The 17,484-nt window shown below is 35.8% G+C and overlaps 1 protein-coding gene across 1 annotated transcript; it reads left to right on the top strand.

Moving 5' to 3' along the window:
* The first annotated feature begins 14,134 nt into the window (after positions 1-14,134).
* On the top strand, positions 14,135-16,679 carry LOC149238357 (uncharacterized). Its single transcript, XM_089366966.1, has 5 exons — positions 14,135-14,416; positions 14,559-14,634; positions 14,764-14,867; positions 16,069-16,175; positions 16,261-16,679. The coding sequence occupies exons 2-5, from the start codon at positions 14,583-14,585 to the stop codon at positions 16,382-16,384; spliced, it is 387 nt and encodes a 128-aa protein (XP_089223092.1). The 5' UTR covers positions 14,135-14,416; positions 14,559-14,582; the 3' UTR covers positions 16,385-16,679.
* The last annotated feature ends 805 nt before the right edge of the window (positions 16,680-17,484 follow it).

Here is a 17,484-nt window from a genome sequence, read left to right on the forward strand (position 1 = left end):
CGCTAAAAACCCCAACTATCTGTATATTAATGATTGAGACCATGTAACATTACAAAGTACAATGCTTATCACAAGCAATCCAGTACCAGCTCCACCTGTTACACACAATACAGCTAAGATCTGATCTCCAAATCTATTCCACTGCTTGCCTGCCTCCACTGCTCAATACCTGCTCAAGAATGAATGAGAATGGTTTACCAAACTCGTATTTCATCTCCAAAGAATCACTCACACTGTGTTAGATGTGAGCAGAGGCTATAATACTGGGCAAATACATGAGCAAACTCATTGGCATACTCAATCCCTTGATTGTGCAAGATCTGATGCACAACTATAGTCACAACTGATAGTAATCTGATCCTCTAACACTTGTCCCTGTTGAACTGAACATGCACTGACATGAAACTGAGTTAACTGATGTATTCTATAGTTGTATTATGAGTTAATAATTAGTAGAACAACTCATCATTAGTCTATTTGCAGTTAGACTAACTGCAACTAGTTTAACCAAGTCAAACTGAACACAACTCCATCAACTCCACAATCAACTCCACCAAACTCAACTGATTGAGTTCTAACTGAAGTCATGCATGCAACAACTCAACTGACTCATAAGAAAAGCGTACTTCCTTCTAACAGCTGCATGGGCCACATCTGTAGCTCAAACTGAAGTGCTCCAAGAGAATAAGATCAAGTTTATAGTCCAAATATTATTATGAGACAATAATATTTGACTTTTCTATTTTGGACAGCCAGTCTAAAAATAGACTTTGATCACTCCTGCTGTGATCACTACTATTGTGGTCACTCCTACTATGATCACTCCTGCTGTGGTCACTCCTGCTGTGATCATCCCTGGTGTGGTCACTCCTGCTGTGATCATCCCTGTTGGGATCCAAAAATAGAACTTGCGCCATAATTTGCCTGCGGGCCCACTTAGTGAAGGAAACTATTTTCACTAAGCTCCATCATCTTGTTGCAATCTCAACATTACATTTGTTGCATTAACAACCGATTCGAGAATGGTTGGAATCTTACTAGATGAAGCTTGAGAAGAAGAAATCGCTCTACCTGATGGATGCTAAGAAGAAAATGCTTGAATGATCAATTCATGTTGCCCTGCTATCTTGGTTAGTTCATATATAGAGATATTTGCATGAGCCTTCTTCATATCTTCAATGATGTTGTAATCAATATCCTCATCATGAGCAGGGTGTGTTGTAGTGGTAGGTGGTGTAACTTTGTTGGGCACCTTAGGGGTGGTGAACTTATTCTTATTGTTCCCGGAAGCACCTTTTTGTGATTGTGTACCCCCGAACTTATTCTGAGTACCTTGAGAAGGATTGTTAGGTGGTGATACTTTTCTTAACAATTGCTTTCTCACATATTTCTCAGGAACTGGTCCTTTGCTCTTCAATTTATATTGCTTAGTAGGTTGTTGAGGAGGAACATCACCCCATGGGGACTCCTCAACACCTTGTCCATCATGATTGAGAATAAGGTCAAAAGTAAAAATTGAATCACCGAAATTTTGTTTTTCCTCTATCGAGGCGGGTTCATTAGTTTCTTGTGTCTGCCCAAATTTCTCTCCTGTTGTCAAAATTTCAATAACATTTGTAACCACGGTGTTCATGTTGTGTTTCCACTGGGGGTATGTCTTCTCTGAATGAGCCTCTTGATGAAAAGTGCAATAATTATCCATGCCCAAATTTTATACATTGAACACGACATTAGAGCTCTGTGAAGACTTATTTGGTTGGTTAAAATTCTTCTTAAGGAACAACTTAAAAGACTTGTTACTATTACAAGCCCCACTTAACTTTCTCTTAAGCTCCGATACTTCATTGGTTAACAACTTCATATATTTAGTTAATATATCCATGTCAAAAGGATATTTATCTTTAGCTTTAGTGGAAGAGGCTTGGAAATTTTTAGAAGTGTCTTTGGAGTATTTTGAATTCTCCTGATCAATGATAACCCCAATAAACATCAAGTCTTGCTCAACAACAATTGCTTATGTAAAGTTAAGAGCCAGAGTTTCTTTTGCAGAGAACTTGACAAAAATTGAAATATTAGTAGGCAAGGAAACCGTATAATAATCTTCTGTAATGGAATCATGTGGTTGAACATCAATGGGGAATTTATTCAATATGTGTGTAAATCTTTGATTAAAATATTTAAACTTTTCCTTTTTCCCCATCTTAAGATTTCCAAGTTCTTTTAATAACATGGCTGAATTTTTATCATCAGCAAACTTTTCTAAGAATAGTTTTTTAAACTCCCTCAAATTATGGATTGAATTAGGTGGAAGGCTATGGTACCAAACTAATGACCTACCTTATAGAGTATGCAGAAATAATCCAAGCAACATCATCAAAGCATACCTCTAACATTCATAGTCGCAAGTAGAAATCATCAATTTTGTCCTCGACCTTCGCTTTCTTATCTGGATCGTATTTTGTGAGCAACTTTTCCAATTGTTTTGGTAAACAGTGTAGATTTCTTGGAAGAGAAAGAGGCCCTTGGGCCATCCAATCCAATTGGTCATCGACCTTGCTTTCATTGTCCTCCTCCTCTTCACTCTCTAATTCTAAAGAGTCTTCTCCTTGACCATTCAAACCTTTGTTATTATCAGGATGTTATTCTTCTGTTGGTTGTTCTTCGTCAAAAAATGAAAAATCATCCATGTCTTTGTCCAGATGTATTCCTTCAGTAGGACCATCTAACTCTTCAAGGGTTGTAATAACCAAATATTCCGTTGAAGAAACCAATAAGCCACGAAGAGTTGTCTCTTTTCTTTACGGGCTTGTGAGGAAGAATAACAACGACATGAAGCAATCCAAGAGCTCTAGCAAACTAACAAGTAATAGGCCAAATTGTTTAGAGTTGATCGTAAGTGACTTCAAAATCACATTCCAAACCTAGATGAGAGGAATCTCCTTGCTCAGGAATGTGAGTTGGAGTTGAACTCAGACCGTTACTACCTTGCACAGAAGGTTCTTTGTTAGAATGTGGTGAATTGTTAGCTATAAAAAGGCATCCCTCCTTCTAGCACCAAAATTTTTGACGATGTTGGATGTCACCAACAATAAGGGGTTCTCCCCAGTATGAAGTCCCAATTAGACCTCACACCATTTGGAGTAGGAGCCCCAACCGGAAAGTATAGTTGGTTGTCATTATCTTAAAGATTTTCCTTGCCTACAACAAATGACACAAGAGAAACAAATGCACTTTCAAGACAAGAAAGTAAGTTAGCCCTGTGATATATTCAATTGCACAGCATATGATGGTTCTTTCACGAAATGGAAAAGAAAGTGAGCATTTGAAAGAAACGTAATAGTACTATCCCGATAAACACACACACACACATATAATAATTGTAAGTAATGATGTGAAATAGTTCACAAAGAAACCACGATCATGAAAACATAGGACAACGATCATGATAACATAGGACACACGTTTCAAAGAAGCATACTAAATCCAACGAAATAGTTCATTTTCATTAGTATGAATTAACATAAACGAATACCATAAACGATGAAAGAATAGTCTCATAATCATTCACGACATATGCATGAAAAGTGTGTCGGCTCCAAGGGCTTCAAATTATTGAGTTAAAATTCCAATATACACCATTACAATGATATAACACTTGTTCCAATAGTGGAACTTTAAGCAACTACTTGCTTCTCAAAAGCCTAATCTTCTCCTATGCCTAGCTTGAGAGGCCAAGGTGAAAAGTCATGTGCTTAAACTATAAGGGTGTATATATAACAAATGAGGTGACTCTCCACCTCCCTTGTGATTTTTGAGCTCCCCTCATGACTCTTGAGCTTACTTGTGACTTTTTAAATTCTCATGAGACCCTTTGACTTCTACATGACTTTTCACATTCTAAGAGTGACCTTTGGACTTCCACACACTTTACATTTCTCATTTTCTTGAAAATTACATAATTACATCCACAAATGATGTGGCAACATGATGACTCATAAGACCTTTGAGATGACATTTGGACAAGCCATAACTTGGAAATGATGAAATGTAACTTTATAATGATGTATTATTGTTAGGATTCTCTTCTCACTACTACCTAGGTGTCTTCTTGATAAGTCTTGTATGTTCTTCATAGTCCTCCTCCAAAAGGCTTGATGATATGGAGTATTCCATGTGATCTTGATCTTCCGCCTTCCGAATCAACCTAGTATCCCTTCATCTTCTTGCTTGATGATCATCTTTGTCTTTACAACTTCATAAGTGTTCTCTTGCATGATTTCCTTGGCATCCTCCTTAAACATCATCATGTCATGTCAAGATATAGTACCTTCAGATAAAATTCACTCATGACAAGATGACATCAATTCTTAAATATCCTAGTCTAACTCTCTTAATGCAATTCACTAGTCAGAACTGAGAATGAGTGCAGGACAGAGGAGAAGGCTAAAGGATTGTGTAATGCGTAGTTCCAAGAGGCAGGGGTGATAGACTGATGACTGTGACTGCGTAATGCACAGTGGCTGGAGGACTGAGAGACAGGAATGCACAATTGAGGGAAATAGTGACATAGTGAGGAAGGCTTGCCCACTGTGATTGCGTAGTGTGTAGTTCAAGAGAGAGACTGGACCACTGGATTGTGCAGTTGCATAGTTCAGCGAGAAAGGGAGACTAACTGTTGACAGAAACTGTGCAGTGTGCATGGTGGGAGGTTGACTGGGAGGAAATGTTGTGCAATTATGAGGGGCAAGAGGGAGCAAGAGAGCATTATGATTGTGGAATGCATAGTCCTTGGAGGCAGTGAATGCTCATTGCACATTTCCAGGAGGCAGGGGATGCTTACTGAAGCTTGCAACTACGCAAGGCATAGTTTAGGGAGGTCGAGGAGAGAAGGGTTGGTCGGGCAAGGAACTCTTCAGAATTTGACTAAGTGTGGGATCAATGAGAAAAGGGTAAAACTAGAGCATGACTTGAACATGATCACATACTCATGAACAATCGACAACACGAAAATGAACACTCAATACCCAAAATCAACATGAACCCATTGAAATGACAATAAAACGACACTTACCTCCAAGTGTGACACTTGAGATACACTTTGTGACACAAGTAAAAAAATGCATAAACTTTTGGAATGAGTCTAATGCATGTCTCTATGATAGATATGGCCCATTAGTACCAAAGTTTCCTCTTAGAGATGCGCTATAACTCTCTTACACAAAGTGTGACACTTCCCTTACCAAAAGACAAAACTTGAGTTTTCTTCACAGAGGGACTAGGAAACTTAGAGGACAAGCATGGGATGTATTTTACCACTAGAAAATACAACTCACATGGTTAAAGTAGGATCCAAAGTTTGAATATAGGCCAAAATTTGGAGGTTGTTGTAGCAGCGACAACAAGCCCACATGACACATATGGACTATCACTTTGTCATAGTGCATACTTATCAATCTTATTTTCTCCTCAATTACTTTCAAATTTGCATTCTTCTCATGAAATGTAGTCCCAAATTAGTTATTTTTTTTTATATATCTTACCAATGTTGACAATAATTATGTTTTACCAACTGTATAGTCGCTTTATATTATGTGTTTTTCAAATATGAGAAAGTATTAATTGGTTTAGCTTTGTGAACTGTGTTAGCTACTATTGCAAATTTTATCTTGTATGCTTTTGATTTTCCATTAAATGTTTTTTAGAGTCCTTTTCTTCTTCAATTGAGATAAACTCACTAATAATTGATGAGTTTTAGAGTTATTTTTCTCCTTCAATTAAAAGTGATTTTTTATCAGTAATCAACTTTATTTGGTTTGTTGATATTATATTCCAATTTTTTTGTGTATCCGTCTCTGACAAATCAAACACACATATGTGATACCCATGTTGTTTTAACACTACATATATCAAACATTACAAATAGGAGCTCTTTCCCACCTCTTATGCACTTTGGACTGTGAATCTCTCATTGAATTATACCAATGACCAATGAAAATTTCCTAATACCTAAAAATAAGCCTTTGTTTCCTTATATTCCAATGGTCTTAAAAAGAAAAAATAAAATCACATGTTCTTTAACCACCAATAGCTCCCTTCAATATTTTCATTCTCCCATTTTTGGGCTTATGCTAGTTTACATTGTGGTCTAACTTAGAGTGTGGAAATTTTTACAATGTTTTCCCATTCCAAACCCATATTTGATGTGTCAATACATGTTGATAATGACAACCATTCAAATTCAATAAGGGGTTGTCTAACTCTTCTACATTTTAATTTTTTGGGTCTAGTAGGAAATACAATTTTAATAGAGAGTGTGATATTTGTTTGTTTAAAATGCATTTTTGAATGTGTAAATGGATTCAACACTCTAAAAAACCCATATAATAATTGGATTGTGGAAATTATATACCTTAAACTTGTGATTGTAACAAATTTGTGCCAGATTTTAAGGGAAATTAAATTTTTACTTTAAAAAGTAAAAAAAAACAAAACAAAACATAAAAAAAAGTTAGATTAAGAAATTTAATAACACTTTTGATTAAAGTTTACCTATCGTATAGGGATTTGGAGTGTATAGGCCTAAAGCTATAACACATTATCGTACTATCACTTGGCCGGGGGGCACCATGACACTTGGAGAGGTTTCACTGAGCGCATAAATGAAGTTTTAAATACAGCTTAGTGTTCTACTATTCATCATGCATATTCTTAAATCCCAATCACAACGCTAATGGGCCTAATCCATTACAATTCATGAATAACGTGTTGAGAATTCAATAGGGAAGTAAGTATGTTGATTCTCTTAACTTGATAATTGTTTGTGTTACCTTTTTACTTATTATATTTGTCCTTATTATTACAGTATGTGATACATCAAACAACTACCAAAACAATAATAACAGTGACACAATATATACGCTGCAAGCCAGGGCCAAAACCCCTACTCTTGAGGGGAAAATTCGTAAATATATTCTCTTCTTATAGATTATTCAATTGACTAATATCATGACCTAGTGATTCAGACAAATACCCTCCAATATCAAGATCAACTCGGCCTCTTGTTGCAGTGACTTCGAACTCCTACTATAGATTCAAAATTTTGTCTCACGAAAATTGTTGCAGCTTTTGTTACTCCCCCTAGAGACTTTGATCTCCCTCGAATAGTCTTCTCTTTTTTTTCGCTTGCCTTCTCTTGAGACTTATGGCTAATGAGGTGCCCTAAGTGACCTTCGCTTGCCTTTCCTTCTCTCTTTCCTTCAAGATCAAACTAGAGATAGACCCAACGTAGAAACCCTAACTTCGACTTTCACAAGAGAGATAGATCTAGCCCAAGCACTTAGACTTCTTCATACCCTCTTCTTCGACTTCTTTATTCCTCTTCTTTGCATAGAGAATGAGATGAGTGAGTGTGTCTAATGGAGGACAAGTTCCTCTCTATATATAGGCTCTTCTAAGGGTGGACGTGGCTCTTCATGTAGGCCGACTTGATAGCTCCTTAGGCCGACTTGATCTTGGAGGTATTTCGACACTTTAAAGACAAAATAAATTTTTCTTTACAAGATACAATGTGCCCATAGGGTCTTCAATATATGACAATGACTCTTAAACCTAGGAAAAACCCTAGAAGCACTTAATGGGTGCTTGACCTATAAAATAAAAGAACTTGAGCATGAAACCCATGCTCCAATAATAATAATTTCTTTTTCATTTTATTATTTACAAGAGTACATTTCATACTTATGAAGACCGAACCTAGTTACACATTTTTCAACACTCCCTCTTAACTAGGGAGGTATTCATAAGAGGTACATGGTCATTCTCAATCTGAAGAGATCTCATAAAAAGACTCAGATTGGTAACCCATCTTTCTAGTATCATATCAATCAACATTGTTACATAGCAAGGTCTTGACTAACAGCTCTATCCACATGATCATAGCACAATGCTGGCGAGACCAATGATTCATAGACACCAAAATCATTGTTTCTCAAGGTACATACTCCACCCGGGTGTTCACTTAGTATGACCTTCCATTGGACTATTATTATCTTGCATAGCTAATCCTCAAAGAATATCGGTCCACGACTAATATTTTCTTGAATGCCCTACCACATTCTCAAAGAGGATCGAATGACAGATGGTTAGTCAATCCTCCATTCTTTCTTCCCAAGTGAAGACAAGAATGTAGTGTCTATCTCTCCCTCTCAATTAGGGAGGATATATCAACCAAACCAAGCTTATCTCTCATGTATACAAGCCTCTTGTTTGGAAGTGATTTTGTCAATATGTCAGCTACCTGCTCATCAGTGGAGATATATTGTAGCTGCAACACACAATTTTTCACTAGTTGTTGAATATAGTGATACTTGTTGTTTATATGCTTTGTCTTTCCATGAAACATTGGATCTTCAGACAAACATATACAACTAGTGTTATCACAAAGTATCACTGTAGGGTTCATTGATCCTTCAAAATAGTCGGATAGAAGCTTCCTCAACTATACTAGTTATTTGCTTACTTCACAGGATGCAATGTATTCAACTTCAACACTACTCAAAGCAATTGTGTCTTTATTTCTACTCATCCATGAGACCATGGAGGATCCCAAACTGAAACATCCTCCCATAGTGCTCCTTCCATCTTGCTCACTGCCTCCCTAGTCGAAATCTATATATCCAATCAGTTGGACATCATTTCTTCGGTCATACTTCAGACAGTAGTGGATGGTTCCTTACAGATATCTCATAATATGTTTTGCTGCTACCCAATGATCATGCTTTGACTCCACTTGGAATTAACTGAGAACATTTACTGCAAAGCATATGTATGGTCGAGTATTCACTAAGTACATCATTGAGCCAATGAGTTGCTTATACTTGGAAGGATCCACAGGGCTAGATTTAGAACTTCTTAGTCTCTTCAAGTTTGTAATCATCGGAGTAGTCATAGGTTTGCAGTCCATCATGTCAAATATTTTTCAGTATCTCGATCATGTACTTTCCTTGACCCAAATAAACTTCATTAGATCCTTTCCAGACTTCTAGTCCCAAGCAGTAATGCATCAACCCAAGATCCTTCATGTCAAATTATGCTGCGAGTTGCTTCTTACATTGAAATTCAACCTTCTACACCTGTCAAGAGAAGATAATCTACATACAGAAGAATGATTACAGGTCCACCATCTACAACCTTAATGTAAAGGTTTGAATCAACAGATCTTTTCGTGAAGCATGTCCTTTGAAGGTATGCATCCATCCTAGCATTCCATGCCCTTGGTGCTTGTTTGAGGCCATATTGTGCCTTCATCAGCCTGCACACATATGGATTTCTATCTTCGACTTCGAATCCCAAGGGTTGCTCTATGTAGACTTCTTCATCTATTGTGCCATTCAGAAACGCAGTCTTCACATCCATTTGGTGGATGTTCCATCCCATCAATGTTGTCAGAGAGACTAATGATCGAATCGTTGTATATCTTGATGTTGGAGCAAATGTCTCTTCATATTCGATGCCTTTAAGTTGAGAGAAGCCTCTCGCCAAAAATATTTCTTTATACTTTAATCTATACTTCCATCTGTTGCATGTTTGATCTTAGATCCACTTGGAAGTAACTACAGATTTTTCTTCGGGCCTACGTACGATCTCCCAGACTCCATTATTTATTATAGATTGATATTCTTCGTTCATGGCATCCTTCCATTCTCGATTATTTACAGCCTCTTTAGAGGAAGATGGCTCTGCTTCTATTAGTTTTTCCATGTATGCAACATATCCGTAATATCTCTTGGGTTTCTTGCTTTCTCAAAATGAGTCTGCTGCTCCATGACCTTTTGCATCAAATAGTGTAGATTTCAACCAATTAAGTCTTTTCCTTGTTTCAGGGATGACCACAGGTTGAACAAGTTCATAGGGACCTTCTTCTTCATGGTGTGATTCTTCTTTTCCTTGGTCAACTTCCTCCTCAAATATCAGAAGTTCTTCATCATCAGAGTCTATAGAAAGTTCCTTTGATTTCTTGAATGCTATGCTTTCATCAAATATGACATCACAACTGACTTCTATGTGATGTCCATCTCTCATGTAGATCCTATAATCTTTTGATGAGTTGCTATACCCAAAAAATGTTCCCTTCATGCCGGAAGGATCCAACTTCTTTCTTTTGTCCTTTGGTATATGAATATATAAAGGAAACCCAAAGATCCAAAGATGATATATAGATGACTTATTTCCAGTGAACACTTACTTCAGAGTTTTGTTGTCTAGAGATCTGTGGGGACTTTAATTCTGGATGTAGATAGTTGTCTTTATGGCTTCTCCCCACAGAAACTTAGGTAGATCCTGATCGTGTAACATTGCTTTCACACTTTCTTCAATTGATCTATTCTTTCTTTCTGCAACTCCATTTTGTTCGAGATTATATGGGACTATCAGCTCCATCTTAATCCCAGACTCCTTACAGAATGCTATAATCTCTTTGGATGTATATCCTCCTCCATTATCATATCTTAGTATCTTGATTCTTCTTTCTGTAAAGTTCTCCACTTCAACTTTGAATTCTTGAAATTTTGTAAATACTTCATCCTTGGTTTTCATAAAGTAAACCCAGGTCTTTCTTGAATGATCATTTATAAATGGAACATAATATAGATGCACTCCAAGTGATTTATGAGTCATAGGACCACATACATCAGAGTGAACGAGATCCAAGATTTCTTTTGACCATGAAGCGCTGCTTCGAAATGGTCTCTTGGTATTCTTATCCAATGCACATCCCTTACAGACACCTTCATGATCCTCCTTTAGATTTGGAATTCCATCTACTATGGAACTTAGGGTTGGAAGGATTTTGAAATGTAGATGACCAAATCTTTGATGCCAAAGTTCACATGGGCTAATTTCAATGTGAACTAGGGCTTGGGCCATAGGAGATATCAGTCTGTATAGTCTTCCTTCTCGAATTCCTACAACTTTGGCTTGATCTATACTTAAGTATTTTCCCCAAACAACAGCCTTTCCATCATTGAAGGCTATTTAATCACCCTTATCTTCTAGACTTGAAATAGAAAGTAAATTCTTGTGCAAACCTAGAACAAAGAGAATGTTGTTGAGGTGGATGTTGCTTCCGTCTTCCAGCTTTATGGAGGTTGATCCAATACCTTTCACGGGATAGCTCTTGTTGTCTCCAAGTTCCATTGAATAAGAGGAATTTCCTTTTGATAAGGTCTTCAATCTATTGGAATGGTCAGTCATGTGCCTTGATGCACCACTGTCAATTACCCAAATGTCTTCATCTTGAAATGTGCCAGAGAGAGCCGAGAAGAGACCTTCATCCCTTTCTTTGATTGATACATTCTTTGTAGAGAATAATAAATTCCATGCTTCCTTAATACCTTTCTTGAGATGGCTTGCAATCTTCTTGATGAACTTCTTCACTGTAGAGGAGATCTCCATGATGCCCTTAGCAAACCTTAGCTCTAATACCATGTTGAGAATTCAATAGGGTAGTAAGTATGTTAATTCTCTTAACTTGATAACTATTTGTGTTATCTTTTTACTAATTAGCTTTGTTCATTATTATTACAGTGTGCAATACATCAAACAACTACCAAAACAATAAGAGAAGTGACACAGTATATACGCTGCAAGCCAGGGCCAAAACCCCTCCTTTTGAGGGGAAAACCAGTAAATCTATTCTCTTCTTATAGATTCTTCAATTGATGAATATCATGACCTAGTGACTCGGACAAATACCCTCCAAGATCGAGAACAACTCGGCCTCTTGCTGCAGTGATTTCGACCTCCTACTGTAGATCTCAAATTCTATGTCACGACAACTGTTGCAACTGATGTTGCTCCTCCTAGAGACTTCGAACTCCCTCAAATAGCCTTATCTTCTTCTTCGCTTGCCTTCCCTTGAGACTTAGAGCTAATAAGGTGCCCTAAGTAACCTTCACTTGCCTTTCCTTCTCTCTTTCCTTCAAGATTGAACTAGAGATAGATCGAGCACAAAAACCCTAAGTTCGACTTTCACAAGAGAGATAGATCTATCCCAAGCACTTCGACTTCTTCGATTTCCTCTTCTTCGACTTCTTTCTTCCTCTTCTTCGCATAGAGAATGAGATGAGTGAGCGTGTCTAATGGAGGACGAGTTCCTCTCTCTATATAGGTTCTTCTAAGGGTGGATGTGATCCGAACTTAAACAGGAACGCAACAACTTACAGATATAATCATAAACACAGAGATGCAGCAAAAAAACACTTCATTTCATTAATAGAAAAATATTGAACTATGCTTACAAACAAAATGGAAATAAGATAGCTCAAGCGATGTTAGCTTATCTCTGAGAAGAGATGTGGCGGCTACATGCCTCTGAACTGAGTTACAATGAGGCTCAAGGGCTTTTTTATTATTGAACAATAAGAGAAAACCCTAAACAACCAAAACCCTAACTCGAGGAGATGTAACACCAAGAATTTATGGGCCCCGTTGGGGTTAGTTGGGCAGCCAACTTCCCAGGGTCATAACTTGGTCATATTATCTTCGTTTGACGTGTATGATACCTCGTTGGAAAGATCTCTCCGAGGACTACAACGCTCGATGCGATTGCTATAGCAATTGCAGAGCAATTTTGCCAAAAAAAAAAAAAATAAATAAATAATAAAATAAATAAAATAAAATTACGTTGTTTAGGGCCTCAAAACGGCTCCGGAAGTTCAAGCCCGAAAAACTGGGAAAAATAATAAATTGTGCTACAATTAAGGAAACTGAAAAACTGAAAGAAACAATGGTGAGGGTCCAAGTAGAATAGGTGAGTGGCCACCAATATCCACTTGGATCAGGATGTGGCTCTTCATGTAGGTTGACTTGATCTTGGAGGTATTTCGACACTTTAAAGACAAAATAATTTTTTTTTACAAGAGACAATGTACCCATAGGGTCTTCAATATATGACAATGACTCTTAAACCTAGAACAAACCCTAGAAGCGCTCAATAGGTGCTTGACCTATAAAATAAAAGAACTTGAACATGAAACCCATGCTCCAATAATAATTTCTTTTTCATTTTATTATTTACGAGAATGCATTTCGTACTTATGAAGACCGAACCTAATTACACACATTTCGTACTTATAAAAACTGAACCTAATTACACATTTTTTAATATAACAAATTCATTTAAATAACTCTACTTTGACTCTAGTGGGTGTAGTGTGCAGCATCTAGCGTCTTAACTTCCAACTTTTAACTTCCAACTTTTTGTTAACTGGATTCAATCATCTGTGTAATCATCGATCCAATCGTTTTTTTGGTAGGAAATTGAAATTATTATGCGAAAGTGTTTCTCTATTTTGGTCACTATCGAAATATTTTAGGCACAGTAAAAACATCTACCATGAAATGTTTAGAGATTTGAATAAAGTGCAAGTAGTTTTCATTTTCATTACTGTACAGTAATTCAAACTACCATGAAATGTTTAGAGATTTGAGTAAGGTGCAAGCAGTTTTCATTTTCATTACTGTACAGTAATTCAGGGGTTTGAGACTAAACTATTCTGCTTTACTGAATGGAATCTAGCTAAAAAGAATTTGACAATTGTGAATTTGTGTAAAATCTAAATTAACAGATAGAAAAAAACAAATAATCATCAAGTTAAAAGACATTGACATATGAGAAGAATTTGACAGTTACTGATCTAGGTAAAAGTATAAAAATTGAATAATTATCATAAAAAATAATTAAAATTTTTCATTTTAATCGCAATTAATTTGAAATTTTAAGTCTTTTATTATATTTTGGATAAACAGTAATCTAGTGTACTGTTAAAGCACTTTTAGATGTTATGTCAACCGATTCAATTCCCTGGTTTGATTATTATTTTTGGACATAAATTAACCTTACCACTGCTAAATTTAATTTAAAAAATCAATTATTTTTGGACATAAATTAACCTTACCACTGCTAAATTTAATTTAAAAAATCAAAAATAAAGAAAGAAAGGAAAAAATAATAATAATAATATTGCTTTTGACCAGAGGCCGGCCCGGCCAGGCCAGGAATCCATGGCTCCAGCCCGAAAGAGGTGCAGTCTTTAAATAAACTATAAAATAAATCCCCAAACAGTGGAAGTTCCTTGTGTGCAGATGGGTAGATTGATATTGACGCAACTTAACAAACTCACTCTGCGTCTTTTAAGCTAAGAATAAGATATGCTGTGGTTCCAACGTCACCGTTTGAAACTGCAGGAAGCAAAGTGAAATATACGCAACCCATCAGAGCGCACTACAAGTCTGCAACAATATTCTGAACTGCTGAAATTGTGCTTCGCCATATTTTATTCGTGGAAGCATAAGCTAGAGTACTGTCCAAGCAATCGACCCATCTGTTCCTTGCATCGACCCCACCCTTGGGGAAATTGTAAATACATAAATCTAATGTCTGGATGTCACATTCTATCACTTCATTAACTTTCATGAATTTGTATCAAAATCCTCTCTTGAATCCCTGCAATTGCCCAAATCTTCATTCATTCTGTGTCCTGATTAATAAATTGTTGCAGTCTGTGATTGGGTAAAATAAATCTATGGGTTCATTGATGGCTGGCTGGAACTCTCCTGTTCTTCACAGCAGGCGAGGTATGTGTTTGATTCAAATGAACCAGACATGGGAGTTTAATTCCTACTTTGTATTTCAAGTTCTTGTTGCTATTTTTCCCATTTAGTAGATAATTTCAGTCTCCTTTTCTTCTTTGATCATGGCTGCAGAATCCTGTAAAGGAAGCAACTCCTTGACAAAGCAAGCGATCGAGAGCTTCTGGCAAACTAAGCGTGTGATAGAGGAGTTGTGCGCGCTGGCAGAATGGGCACTGGTGACTTACTCATAACTCGTATAATTCAGACATTGTGAAAAAGAAAGAGTAAATTCTGTCAATTTTTTGAGGGTTAAATGTTGATTTTCCAAGTAAATTTAAAAATTGTTCAGCTTAAGACCTTGTGAGAATTCCTGAAACCTGGTCAATGCCCTTGGTAGGTCAGTTATTGCTTCTTGATCTTTCGCAGAATCCTAACTAGTCCAACTGTAGTCAGTGAATCAGAAGCCGGATCTCCCTTTCGGAATTTTCAAATTTTCCTTAACTAAGTCATTGCTGAGATTATCCAAATTTGAATTATTTGCAGATTCCAACGGAAGGAAACTTACCAGCATATATCTCATATAAAATCCCTCAATAGTAGAGGTAGTAGAGTAGAGGTAGTAGAGGTGCTTTAACAATTGATACTCAATCAATTGAGCTAACTGTGGAGTTTTATTATTACAATTTATAAATGCATCAAAGATCTTTGAAATGTGTTACTCTGTTCTAACTTTCTGGCTTTACTGTTATAATTTATGAATATGCCAAAGATCTTTGACATTTAGCCAATATCTTTTGGATTGATCATATTATCATTTGTTGGTCGGTCAAAGTTTCAAACCATCATAAAAATGAACCATATTAGTTGGTTCTAAATTTCGACCAACAAATAATAATGTGATTAATACTAAAAACATTCTATAAATCAATATAAACCCAAAAAAAACCTGAAATACCCTGTTACAAACTAATGTATCAGTTTTTTTTTTCTTAAAATAAATAATTTTATAAATTTTGATGCTACCCAAACTCTTTTTTGTTGTGAGAGTAGACAGCTGAAGTTTATGAAGTGTACATCCTCTACTTTCTGAATATGAACATATTATTTCTTTTCAAAAACCACATACTCTTCAACATTAAACCAATATGTTTATAAATATAACAAAATATGATTATACATATAACAAAAATATGAGTTCTGATTAGGTTTGCTTTCGGAATGAGTAATCATATTATTATGAATTCTGAGTAGGTTTGCTTTCGGAATTAGCAATCATATTATTTGAGATTTCTGAAAATAGAAAGTAAAAGTAAAATGTTTGAAGTTTCTGAAACATTGGCTGTTCACATTTTAAAACTTATTAAGATTCTTCAAAATTTTCATGAAGGTTGAAATCTTAAAACTTCCCTAATGATAACTGGTTTCTGTGATACACAGGCTGAAAAAGAAGGCAGGCTGTTATCATTTCAGACCAATGAAACAGAGGAAGAAATCAAAAACAAACACGAGGCTCAACAAACAATATCATTTGGCATCAAAGACTGGTAGGGTACAGGTTTACACTGTTGTTTTTTGAGAGATCTTGGGTGAAGTAATTAATTGGTGGTCTGACATTACTTTATTGAACAGGTGGACCAAGAGCTCGTACGCGTTCCTCAATCAGCCTCCATTGATGACGATGGAGGGAGCGCCCAAATACACATATCCAGCACAATACCTAGAAGGAAATATTGTCAAAACAGCTGACTTGTAGATTTCCATGATATTTAACACATAGGCTTGTACAGAATGTACTTGTTTTCTGTTTTGTAATTGTAAATGTGATTATCCCATCAGAACTATTAATTTCTGTACATGAATAATTTTTATGGTTACAGAATATTTACATAAGAAAATGAGTATCAGTTTAATTTCTTGGAAAAACAAGTTTCTGGATGTTGACTTCGTATGATCATGGAGTGGCATGGTGTAAGATGGGAGATCAGAATTGTGCAAAAATCAGTAGAGTTTAGAATTATACAAAATTTTTAAATATAATTGGGCTCTATTACCACCCTTCTGCTATGAAAAGAGGGTGTTTTTTAGGTTGATGCTTTAAGTACACTCTCGCTTGTATTATTACCATAATAAAGTCTGAGCGGTGTTAAAAAAATTATTTGTACTTGGTTTCTTTTATTGAAGTAATATAATTTGGCTCTATTACCACCCTTCTCCTATGCAAAGAGGAAATTTTTTAGGATGATGATTTAAGTACACTCTGGTTTGTATTATTACAGTAATAAAGTCTTAGTGGTGAGTTGTCTTATTAAAAAAATTCATTGTACTTGGTTGGTGAGTTGTCTTATTAAAAAAATTCATTGTACTTGGTTGTTTTATTAAAGTAACAAAAACTCAGTGCTGAGTAATGGTTGTTTTTTAATTCGAAAGTCTTACTGCTGAGTTGTCTTATTAATTAAAAATATTGATATTGAGCTGTCTTACATAATAAGAAAGCCTGTGGTGATTGCTAAAAGCTTATTTAGCGGCTCGATTCCACTAATTCAGAGCGATGTTATACATATGACTTCAATCTTAACCTTGTCATTTAATGTTACTATATTAAATTAATAATTGTGCGAGTCTTAATATCATGGTCATTCTATGGTTTATATGTTAAATTTCACTCTATATCAAAATAACTTAATGAAACTACAATAATTTAACATTGAAAAAGAATTTTAGAAGAATTTTAATATGTGAAGTATAAATTATTTGACTTAATGAAATTATAGTGATTTAATGGAGAGTTTAAGAGAATTTTAATTTATGAGTTATAAATTAGTTTTTTTTTTTTTTATTTATTTGAGAATTTCT

This window comes from Pinus tabuliformis, chromosome 8 (assembly GCF_031772625.1).
Source record: "Pinus tabuliformis cultivar Carrire ecotype Pingquan chromosome 8, CPIR1, whole genome shotgun sequence".
Classification (NCBI taxonomy): domain Eukaryota; kingdom Viridiplantae; phylum Streptophyta; class Pinopsida; order Pinales; family Pinaceae; genus Pinus; species Pinus tabuliformis.